This window comes from Macrotis lagotis, chromosome 7 (genome assembly GCF_037893015.1).
Source record: "Macrotis lagotis isolate mMagLag1 chromosome 7, bilby.v1.9.chrom.fasta, whole genome shotgun sequence".
Taxonomy (NCBI): Eukaryota; Metazoa; Chordata; class Mammalia; order Peramelemorphia; family Peramelidae; genus Macrotis; species Macrotis lagotis.
Window position 1 is genome coordinate 12,490,679 of NC_133664.1, and position 12,096 is coordinate 12,502,774.

At 46.9% G+C, this 12,096-nt stretch overlaps 1 protein-coding gene across 1 annotated transcript in view; it reads left to right on the forward strand.

Annotated features, from left to right (window-relative positions):
• Positions 1-6,294: 6,294 nt before the first annotated feature.
• The window catches only part of DNAH11 (dynein axonemal heavy chain 11), a 309,681-nt gene continuing 303,879 nt past the window's right edge, over positions 6,295-12,096 (forward strand). The window contains exons 1-2 of the mRNA XM_074195450.1: positions 6,295-6,772; positions 9,440-9,583. Of these exons, the coding sequence (XP_074051551.1) occupies positions 6,458-6,772; positions 9,440-9,583 (459 nt within the window). The 5' untranslated portion in view covers positions 6,295-6,457. The remainder of the gene's footprint in view (positions 6,773-9,439; positions 9,584-12,096) is intronic.

Sequence of the window (12,096 nt, forward strand, 5' to 3'; positions counted from 1 at the left end):
CCCACGAACTTGGACCACAGAAGAATCAATAAAGACCCAATGGCAGTGATTGTTTTCCAAGGCCGCTGAGCCATCTCCTGTCCACAATGATTCTCTTCACTGAACTAAGGGGACCATGAAGGTGGTGTTACGGAAACTCAGGGAGCAGTTTGAGGCAGGCTTACAGCTTATTAAAGGTGCAGCTACCTAAATGAGGCTGTATTTAACCAAAGACAAGCACTGGTGAGTTCCTTCTGTGTGAGAGGCACTAGAAACCCCCAAAACAGAAGAAAAGAGTATATGTCTTCAAGGACCTCACAGTCTGCTGGAGGATGGAGATGGAGTAGAACAAATACAAACAAGCAGATAAATGAAAAGGAAGAGGAAGGCAATTACAACAGAGAGCAAAAGGGAAGAGAAGAAAATAAAGAGGGGAGAAAGAAAGCAGAGAGAGATGGAGAAAGAGACAGGAAGACATGGATATGTATATATAGACAGAGAGATACACAGGTAGAGAAAGAGAGAGGGAAGGAGAGAGGGAGAGAGAGCTATGCAGAGGAGAAAAGAGAAGGAAGACTATTAAGGAGGAAGGTGTTAGAAAAGGCCTGATGAAGGAAACAGCACCTGAGCTGTTCTTGGAAGAAAAAACAGGGATCCTATGAGGATGAAGAGGGAAATCATACCAATCATAGGAGACAACCTGTGCAAAGACATGGAGAAAGGAAAGTGAATGTTGAATGAAGTGAATAGCAAATAGGTTAGTTAGGGTGAACTATAGAGAACATGAAAGGGGAACTAAGAATTAAGTCTGAAAGGATGGGTGGTGTCCAGATGGGGGAAAGCTTTGAATGCTAGTTTGAGGTTTCTGTATTTTATCCTTGAGGCAAGAAGGAACTTTGAAATATATTGAAACACAAGAGTGAGTGGCCATTTCTGTTTTCTTCTCTGTAAAGTCCACCCATTCTGTGAGTTCTATTTTGAGTGCCTAGTTCCCCCTTCCTCTTCCTTTTCCCTCTCTTCTCTCCTTCCCTCCTCTCCCTTCCCCTCCTCCTCTCTTCTTCCTTTCCCTTCTCTACTCCTCCCTTTCCTCCTCTGCTTTCCTTTTCATTCCCCCCCTTTCCCCCATACACACATGAACTCATCTTTCTGCAGTTCCTAGCTGAAGTTTCTCAATGGAACAACAGCAGCTCCCTCTTCCTCTCTACCTACATGTACCTAGGAATCTGGAATCCCACAGGTCCCCTCCAGGGCTCATTCTCTTCCTCTCCCAAGGCCACCCTTCTTCCTATCCCTATCTCTGTGGAAGGCATTACTGTTCTTCACCTTCATATTCTTGGTGATTCAATCTAAACTATTTACCAACCTTGATTCAGACTCTAATCACTGACAGGTAAACAAAGCTCCAACTGCTACAGGCTTAGTGTAAAGTCTGGTCCCTTTGGCAATAAGGCTGTGTTTGCTAGAGAGGATTTTTGTAGCCCCAAGTAACAACCTTCCTCCCATGGACATACAGAAGCATTCAGATTGTTTGTTAGATAATGGAGACAGGCATATGTAGCTCGATTGGTAAACTGAGGCATTTTTTTTCTTTTTGGCACTGGAATCTTTGTGAGAGTATTTTCCTTGAACCCTCAGGTCAGGTCAGTTTTCACACACAGAAGCCAAGGGGAAGCTGTGACCCTTAAAGCAAAAATGTTATTGCTCTCTCTTGAGAAGCAAAGGCTTCATTGGTCAAGCTAGGGACTTAGAAGGAAAAGTCCATAAGCTGTTTTTTTTAGATTTTTTTCAAGGCAATGGTGTTAAGTGGCTTGCCCAAGGCCACATGGCTAGGTAATTATTAAGTGTCTGAGGTCCAATTTGAACCCAGGTACTCCTGACTCCAGGGCTGGTGCTCTATCCACTGCACCACCTAGCCACCCCAAGCTGTTCTTTATTATCTCAACTCAGAGGTAAATTAGATTTAAGTGAAATAGAGTTGCCCAAAGTTGTGAGCCTCACTCTCTTCCAGGGTCATGGAAATCCAATGGCAAGACAAAAGGCAAGAAGACCCAGGATGCTGTGGGATATCCTTGGCAACTTCCATGTCTGACAAAGTTCTAAACACTCCCTAGAACCTTCTACATCCACCATCATGGACACTGGAACAAATAGATCTCATCTGCTCAATCTTCACATGCTTGGGGTAGACCCCCCCCATTTTGATGATGGGTTTGAGGCCCTTTGGTTGCTCTCAGCCCAGTGTAGCCCATCTGCCAAGATGGAGTGGGGCCTCTGCCCATGTTACAGCTTCTTGCAGCCACAGATGAGAGTTGGGTTCCAGACAGACACCAAAGGTGGATGACAGGCCCTTGCACCAAAGATGCTAATCCTCCTTGAACACCCCCCCAGTACTTACTAAGTATGCTAAGTATGCTAGCATGGCCAAGTCAATTAACTTCCCTCAACTTCAATTTTTTCATCTATAAAATGAGGAAGTGGCCTACTTTTACTTTGCATTTGCTAATCTGGTTAAATAGTATTTAAAATCATAGAGTGAAAGTCATTAAATGAAATGGTAGCAAAGGCATGTCAAGTAAGATGTGGGCATGGACCACAAGATGGAAGGGATGTTTCTCCTATAGGAGACCAGGGCTTTGGAAACAGCAATTTAACTCCCATTTCCATTGCACTCCAGGGTTTACAAAGCTCTTTCCTGGGAGTGCAAATATTCTTATTCCTAATGGAGAGATCATTGAAGCTGCGATGAAGAGATTTGCCTGGATCTATAGTTCATAAGTGTTCTTCAGAAGCAGGATTTGAGCCCCTATTCTCCACCCAGGGCTTTTCCTACAAACTAACATTGAGCAAAGTCCAAATAACGTTAACAAGGCTCTTCCCAAATTCTTTGAGGGATGCCACACTCATTCTATAAAATAAAAAAAAAACACTTCTTGGGCCAATCTCCTTGCCTTTCAGGAGAGAGGGACTCACTCTCTCTTCAGAAGAGAAAAGGGAAGTTTCCAGGAAATGCGGAGAATTCTTGTCCTCCTTCAATGCCCATAAATGGGCACCTCCTGGAGAGAACTTGCAAAGTCCCTACCTGGAATGGCCGAGTTTCCTTTCTACAGCAGCCATATCTTCAATCTAGAAAGTGAGGGCAGCATTGGGAAAAGAGATCCAAGCTTTGCTGTGACTTTGTGTATGTACCATCTGACTTATTTCTCTTTTATAGTGGGGGCTGCATTAACTCTTTTCTCTGCATCTTATTAACTCTAGTTAAATTGTTCCAGCTGTGTCTGATTCTTCATGACCAATTTGGAGTTTTCTTGGCAAAGATACTGGAGTGGATTGCCATTTTCCTCTACAGCTCACTTTACAGATGAGAACATTGGACAAACAGGGCTAGGTGACGTACCCGAGATCCAAACAGCTAGTAAGTGTCTGAGGCTGGATATGAACTCAAGTCTTTCTGACTCTAAGCCTGGCTCTCTAGTCACTGTGGTACCACTTAACTGCCCCTATCTTATTAACTAATAATTATTCCATTAAAATGATATTAAAATAATAAATATATAACAATCCTATTAACTAATAACATCATAGCATTTTAAGGTTTACAAAGCAAGTCTCAGAACAACAAAGTTTCTGAAGAGTCAAAGTGAGTATGGGTGGCAGTGGACACTGGATGGTTCCTAGGGAGTGAACTGACCCCATTATGGCCAGTTTCCCAATATGGGAAAGAATGGTCTGTCAAAATGTACTCATTAAAGATATAGTGTTTACCAGTAAAGGTAAGTGAAGGTAAAAACATCCCAGATGTCAAGGAGTTGCTAGACGGATGGAGGTAAATCTATCCTCAAAGATATCTGTGACTGCAAAATAAGACGGGCTGGTCCTGTGCTGAAAGTGACCTGCTTGTTCCAAGGAAGGGTGAGGAAAGGCCCCCAGAATGAGAGATGGAGCCCTGTGGGCATCTTGTGGGAGAACATGCACAAGAGGCACGTGGAATAAATGATGGGGGCGGGGGAAGGGCATCTACAAGGGCAAAGCTTCAATCTGTCTGTGGCTGGGAGTCCTCTGGAAAGAACCTCCGCTTTGTGATATCCATGAGCAATTGTCTGTCATTAATTGGCCTGTTTGATTTAGACCCACCTCTCTTCAACCTTTAAAGTCCTTCCCCACCTGACCTCAACCTTCCTCATTAGCTTAATTCCAGTCCAGTCGACATTAGGCTCTCACTATGTATGGATTTGTTCTAAGTGCTGGGGCTGTAATTAATGTTAAATAGACTTCCTGTCCTCCAGAAGCTTACAGTCCAAGGTGGGAGAAGATGGGCTACAACCCACAAAAGGAAGCAGGTCAATGGCAGGGGGTAGGTGGGGAAGACCAGGGCTATCCCTAGCACTCAAACTTGGCAGAGCAATGCCTGCAGATTAGAGCAGTCAAGCTTCTGCCCTCTCTGAAGGAAGGCATTGGAAGGAGGTGGGTCCTCCACTCTCCAACCCTCCTACCAGAGAGGAGAAGAGGCTGAAGGAGGTGATGTCAGCAACATGGAGAGTTTCACCTGAAGGGAGGCTCATCCTGTTCTCTAGAGCTGAAATCTGGCAAGGCAACCATCAACCATCACTTGCCTCCATTTTGGTCCACCCAATCTGAGCTTTTGGGAGTTCCTCCTGCAGAGATCTGTATCTCCAGCCTCTTCCTCTTCACCTCTCAGTCGTTTTGCTGATGGCTTCTTTCCTTCGTTTTTGAAGACCCAAATGACATCACTCTGTTAGTGTTAAGATTCAGGGTGTGTCTAACTGTGGCTGACCAGACCAGTACAACGTTCTACCACTGGTCAGACACAAGTGGTCTATGTGAGCACCTGGGGTGGGGGGGGTTCTTTGCAGTTGAGTATGTCACATTTTCTTTGAACTGCTTCTATTCTGCCTTGCTCACACAGCACGACCCCCTCCCTGAGGTTGGGCTCCCCTCACATCACCTTCTCTTACAAGCTCCCCCAGCCCCCCCCCCATTAATTTTCCACATTTCTATCTACGGACATATTGGTCTTTGAGCAGAGGCTGGCTTCCCTTTGGCCTTTCCCCCCAGCAGTGATTGCTACCTGGGATGCCAGGGGTTGATGGAGGTGAATCACCTGTGGCCTGCCAGTAACTAATAAAGCACTGGTAATCAGATTTTCTGACTTTAGTCATTAAGCCAGATTCTGGGTTTCATCCCATAAAGTAGAATATTCGGGTCAGCTGCCTCCTCTCAACTTTCGGACAGCAGCAAGGAGCAGGAAGGAGCAGCAGACCAGTCGTCTAGTTTATTTCTGTCTATTCTCAGTTCTCTCTATAAGGGATCCAGATGGGGCCACATTCCAGGATGGGGGAATCAGCCTGAAAATCTTCGTCCTGAAGAGCAGGGAAGGGGAGAGGGCTCCTTTCCACCTTCTGCAGACCGTGGAGACTTGGACACGGCCCTAAGGCTTTTGAAAAGCTACTGGCTAGACGCGCATTGAAAATGGACTCTAATGTTCTTTGCGGTCGACAAGGTAAGCGTTATCCGGAAACCTCTCACGGGCTTATCTGTTTGCCTGGAAACTTGGCCAGAGAAAAAGCAAACAAAGAAAATGCGCCTGGAGGAAAGGGAAGAGGGCTGACTGGAAACCCTTCCTTGGCTAGCTTAGTGACCCTAGGGCAGTAACTTGTCCGGACTTAGCTTCCTCGCCCTTGAGATTAGGGAGTTAGATAAACTGACCCAAAGTTTCCATTAAATTCGAAACCCAATCTCTTCAGGTGAGTTGGCAGGAGACGCCCCACCCGCTTTCCCTTCTGCGCTTGGCCCAGAGAGAGGAAGCGACTCGTCCAAGGAAGGGATCACGCACCTGTGTGACTGATCCCAAGTGTAGTGGTGGACCCAGTCCCCTCGTCTCCCGTCGTCCCCCCGACACACCCCAGGGACACACGAGCTGTTCTCCCGATCCGCCACGGCAGTTGTGCCTCCGCGCTCGGGGAGCCTGGGCTTAAATCCTCCTCCATGGCTGACTCAGTTTCCTCACCAGTAAAACGAGGGAGCCTGAACTAGCGGACCCCCGGGGTCCCAGGAGCCTTCATTCCTTCGGACTTGGCTCCCTCCCTGGCAGAGCGCGAGGTCGGGCAACGCCAGGGCTGAGCCTGGGCACCGCGGGGCTGAGGAGGTGGAGGGGAGGGAGCCAGAGGACCCCCGCCCCCAGTCCTGGGGCCGTCCCCTCTCCGGCCGGCTGGCCAATGGGAGGCTGAGGCCGCGCCGCCTCCTAGGGGAGGGCGGGCATTGCCCCCTCCCGCTGCCCGGTCCCCGGGGCAACGGGACGCGGGACTCGGGGCGCCTCCCTCCCCCTCCTCCTCCTCCCTGGGAGGGGCCCCGCCCGCGTGCGCGCCTTGGCCCCTAGCGGCTCCGGGAGGATCGGGGGCCGGGGGCCCCCCAGCTCCGCCGCTGCCCGGGTCCGGCGCCGGGCACATCCCCGCGGCTGGAGATGATGGGGCTGGAGCTGGCGCCGGAGGAGCAGGAGCCGAAGGAGGAGGCCGCGGAGGAGGAGGCCGAGGAGGAGGAGGAGGAGGAGGAGGAGGCGGCGGCGGCCAAGCGGCTGCTTCGCTTCTCCCAGGACCCGCGGGTCCGCTTCCTGGGCCGCCGCCTGGGCCGCATTCTCCGGCTCCCGGAGGAGACGTGGAGGCAGCACCTGCAGGGCGCCCAGAGCCGGCAGAGACTGGAGCGCCTCTGGGGGGCCCGGGGCCCCGCTCTCCTGGTGTTCCGCTGCCCTGCGGCCGGACGCCTCACTTCGGATGCCCAGGTTAGGGGCGCGGGGGGAGGGGAGGGGGTGCTAGGGCCCTCGGGTGCTCCCTCCCTCCCCCCGGGGGGCGCAGCCCCCGGAGGGTCCCCGAGCCGTGGGGAGGACTGCGGAGCTGAAGGCCCCAGAGCACAGAATGGGGGGCAACAGATCTGAAGGGACTCCAGAGGGAGGAGGCTCCGCTCGCAGCCCCCAGAGAACCCAGATCTGGCTCAAGGCCGAGCATAGGCGAAGAAAGCGCCAGGCAGGATTTGAACTCGGACCCTCTGCCTCTCTAGAGCCAGTGGTCTTGCTACGGTTTCCCGCTGCCTCCTTGATTTCTCTGCTTTTGCACCTCGAAACTGGCTTGCCCAAGTTATTTCCAGGTTTCAAAGAAACCCAAGGGAGGAAGAGAAGTGGCTTAGGCGGCTGACGCCTCCCCCTCCCCGGGATAACCGCCCTGAGTCCTTCCTGGAGGGCCGCCCCCTCCCTGCCATCCCCTACCTCCCAGGCTCTCCCCCGCTCCCTTCCTAACCCTGTAGCTCCCCCAGGGAGGGAGGGAGCGAGCAAAAGCAAGCTGCCGAATGCTGCTGAAGGGCCCGGGGGGGGCTCCTTGGAATAATCATCTGCTGAGCCTTGTTAAGCCAAGAAAGGCAGGCAGGTCTCCCTGGGGCCTCAGGCTTGCTCCTGCAACAACAGCTCGGCTTGGGCCAGGGGGCCAGGGCATTAGAATAGGACACCGGAGGCCTAAGGCTTCCGTCGCCTCAGATACTGGCCTGGATCTCCTTTCAGGTGGCGCTTGGCCATGGGGGTGGGGAGACGAGCATGCCATTAGTGATTCTTTGGTCTTCTAGAATCCTAAGTGTTTTCTCCCTCCGAAATACATGCACGAGTTGGAGGAGAATGTTTGTTGGGCCGCTCCCCCTCCCACTTGCTCTCTCCTTCCTCCTCAGTATGGACATGCCCTTGGGAGCTCAGCTCCTGAAACAGTCCGTCTGCACTCCCACCTTCCCTTGCCACCACCCCCCTCACTTCTAGAGTCTTCCTCATTGAATCTGTTCTCCCTCAGTTTAGCCCAGATCGCCCACCTGAGACTTTTTCAAAGGTTTTGGCTTCTTCTGAGCATCCCACCGTGTGGTTAGCCTTCCTCTCTGACTTTCCATGACTGCCTCTCCCCATCCACTAGGTAGTTGTGACGTGGATTATTTCAAAAGCATGGATGTGAATGTCACTCCCCTACTCATGAAGCTTCCATGGCTTCCTCTCAACTTTAGCATCAAATAAAACTTTTCCAATTCTGTCTCTGGCCTGATTTCACATTACCCTCTCTTGTAATGGGTGGTCTGGTCCAACTTGCTGTATCCACTATATGATATGCCTGGTTGCTCCAATGCCTTTTCATGAAATGTTCTTGACCTAGAATGCTTTCCTGTCTTCCCTCTTTTCCAATCTCTGGCTCTATTTAAGACTCAGCTGAAATGCCTCCTTTGGGAGGTAGGATCTGGGTTCAAATCTCTCCTTAGACACCGGCTACCTCTGATGCTGGGCAAGTCACTCCTATTATTTGTGAAATGAGGGATTGGACTAGGGGGACTGAACTCTGGTTTGACAGAAGACCTTCCCTCATTCTCTTAACAGGGTATTTCCCTCCCAAACTAAGATTTGAATTTATTTGTATTTTACATTTTTATACATTTTATGTATTTACATGGAATTATTTCTTTCCAGTGAATCAGCAGCTCCTTGAGGGCAGGGATTTTTTTTCAGTTTTGGCTATTGTATCTATAGGGTATGACTGGAGAGCTGACCTTAGGATCAGGAAGACCTGAATTCACATCTCCTCTCTTATACTCACTAATTGTATGACCCTAAGCAAGTCATGTGTCCCCTCAATGCTATAAGTTTATGATAAGCAGAAGAGAAGGGACTGATTTCACTGGTGGAGAGAATTTTTTTTTCCCCTGGGAAGTCCCAGGGTCAGTCCAAAAAAAATGGGTGTTTAATTTGAAGTCAAACGTTTGGAAATTCAAAGTAATAGAGTGGTCTCGTCTGACTTGGAATGCAAGACGACAGAGCTGACAATTTGATTGCCCACATGTAAGTGCCTCTATTGAAGAACCTGCTCTCCTTCATCATGCAAAACAGAGTGTTGCACCCAATCTCTAACATTTGTAGAGTGCTTTAAAGTTGCATGTTATTTTACAGCTGTGATTTCATTTGCCTCTCAGAACAATCCCGGGAAATAAGTGCTATTCTTGTTCCCATTTACCAATAGGGAAACTGAGACCAAAGTTAAATGATTTGCCCAGGATTGAACAGCTAGGAGGCAGCTGAAGTTCAAGTCCCCAATTCTTCCTGATTCCCGGCCAGATGCTCTATCTATACACTATGACACCAGCTGCCCCTAGAGAGACAAAAATGGATCCAATGCTCAGGGAAATTGTCCTCTACCAGAATTCCAATAATGAAATATTTATAGTTAGCTAACCATTGCAAAAAAAATGCCCTTAGTACCTTCTTGTAAAGGTTTGCAGATGAATTTTTATCAGAAAGATTGGCTTCAAGAGACCCACCACCTAACACTGAGATTAATCAACTCCTTCAGGAGATCCCAGGTCCTGTCCCAGACCCTAGGTCACTAATATAGAAATTAGCTCATGACCCTTGAACTAACAGTCTGTTCTATTTCAGGTTCCACATGATGCAAAACATAAGCTTGCTTATGTTTCAAAGACAACTGAGGAAAGCATTGACGTGAATAATTACCAGAACTCATTGGTATTTGGACAGCTCCCTATCACATCTCTTGATCATGTGAAGACTTTCATGGATGAGGTACTCACTGTAACTTCCCCTAAATCGGTGTCTCTCAAAAGTTGCTATGCCTCACAGATTCTGAATTATTTTAAAGAAAAAAATGAACAACCCAAGCTCAGAGAAAAGAAAATACTGTTGAGGGAGGTCTGTATTTGTTTGAGGCTGGTGGATGAATAGCTAAAGTGACTGAACTGTTTTTTGTAGTGAGTGATGAGTGGCATTGTCTCTGATCTAATTACTCATCAGACTCTATGATAGATACCAGTTCATAGAATATTGAAAGGTGCTGAAAAGTCTTTTGGCAACCTCCTGGTCTGACTATTATTTTACAGACTTGATGCATGGCAGTGACATTAGAAGGCTGGCTAAGATGTTTGTCCTCGAGTGTGCAGGTTTTGAATTTTACATTAATGATGATGAAATTACCCTTTAAAAAAGGGGAGACTTGCCCTCTGGAGGTCAATCCAGTTCTTTGCCTGGTGAGAGAGAAAATGCTACGGTGTTAGATGGTTGTAATGGTAAGGATAGAAATTCATCTAAACATTTTTGTGCCTGGGATGAGTCAGATTCTTTTGTCATAAGCCTGGTGGTACGGGAATGTGCCTCTAGGGACAAGAAAGAAGATCAATGGATGGAGCTGTCCGAATTTGTCCATCATGGGGTAAAGCTTCAATGGCTCTGCCCCAGTTTTAGCTCTGGTTGATGGGGGTAAGGAGAAAGGCCATAGGAATAATTATGTTCAAGCATGTTCCTTTATTAAATAGGCTCTTAGGGTCTCAAACTGCTTCTCATCCAAATTCTTCCCTCCACACTGTTGAAGGAGACTTGGGAAGCTTTAGTGATTGGGCCAAGGTAATCGTTAACTAGAGACAAATCAAGAGCTAACAGTAGAAGTCCCTGGCCTGTTACCATTATTTCAGATTGCTTTTCCTCTGCCCAGCTCTGAGGAATGCTATTGCGGTGACCCAGGTCAGATAATGGTAGGGGCCAAGCTTATAATGGGAGAGTAAAAGAATGTTTGATTTGGAGGCCTAGACCTGCCAGATGTGACCTTAGGCAAGGTCCATCTCCTCTCTAGATCTCAGTTTCCTCAACAGTAAAATTAGAGGATTAGCTTAGGTGGCTTCTGATTCCAGAGCCCTGACCTACTATGACCCTCTGACTAGACTCTTAATATTTCTTCAAACTATTAGAGGCAGGGAGGCATGTGTTGTTTCTCTCCTCTCATTCTTTTAACTCCCTTCTCTACTTTTCTCCTCTCTTTTTCCTTCTCATCTTCCTCTTTTCTTTCTCAAGTATTACGATAGACATTCCAAAAGCACCATTCCAAGTAGGCACAATTACAAAGGACCAAAGTTGGTCTTGGGAAATGTCATTTTGACGCTGTCCCATCTAGAATCTCTGAAGCCTTGAAACTCAATGGTTAGGAACTTCAGAGGCCATTCAAACTATGGATGTGTCAGGAATTCCTGCTTTAAAAAAATAAAAAAAGGGATTTTTAGTTTAATATCACTTAATTTAAAAAAAATCAGCTTTAAAAACACCAGTTAAAATGAGCAGTTCCATATACATCAGAGCAGAAGAAAGAGGGTTGCATGTCTCTGTTATGTACAGCTGGCTTTTCTTTTTAGTACATCACAAGTTCACATGAAATTTCAAAGCTGTCTGCTTGTCAGGATTTCTCTCTGACTTTGTTTTCTTCTATGCATTTTTAAAAAGATGCTTCAGTGATCCTATGTTTTAAAAAAAAAGCCACGTTATTCCCCTTGCCTTCCCACTCCCAATCCCACTGAGGGAGGAAAAAACAAAACCCCAAAATCTTTATAATAAATAAGCAAAGCCAAGTAAAATGAATTTTTACCTTATATCCAAAACTATCTGCCTCCTGCACTCTGAGTTCCTCATTTCTCTACCAGGGGTGGATGGTACCCTTTACCACCAGCATTCTAGAAATATGATTGATCACTGCATGGATCAGAATCTTCAAATCTTTCATAGTTGTTTTGCTTTAGAGTATATTTAGTGTATTATTCTGGTCCTATCAGTTGACAGGCTTCTTTGTTTTCTCTGAAACCATTCATTGCATTATTTTGATTCAGTAATATTCCATTATATTCACATGTTGTCATTTATTTAGGCATTCTCCAAAGTATTCCCTTAGTTTCCAGTTTTTTTACTACTTTGAACAGAATTTCTATAAATATATATTTTTGTATCTATTTGCTTTCTCTCTTTGATCTCTAATCTTTCAGGACAAAGGTTATAGATTTAATTTAGTTGACTGTGGGGGCCATAGCTCCAAATTACTTTCCTGAATGGTTGAACCAATACAGAGTTTCACCATAGTGCTTCATCGGATTTGTTTTCCCATGAGTCCTCCAAAATCGATCTGTTCTGCCAACTTTTGCCCATCTGATAACTACAAAGTAGAACCCCAGAGTTTTAATTTGCTTATTTATAATTAATAGTAATTTGAAATTTTTGTGATATTTGTGGTAGATTGTGTCATTTTTTCCTTTGAAAGCTATATA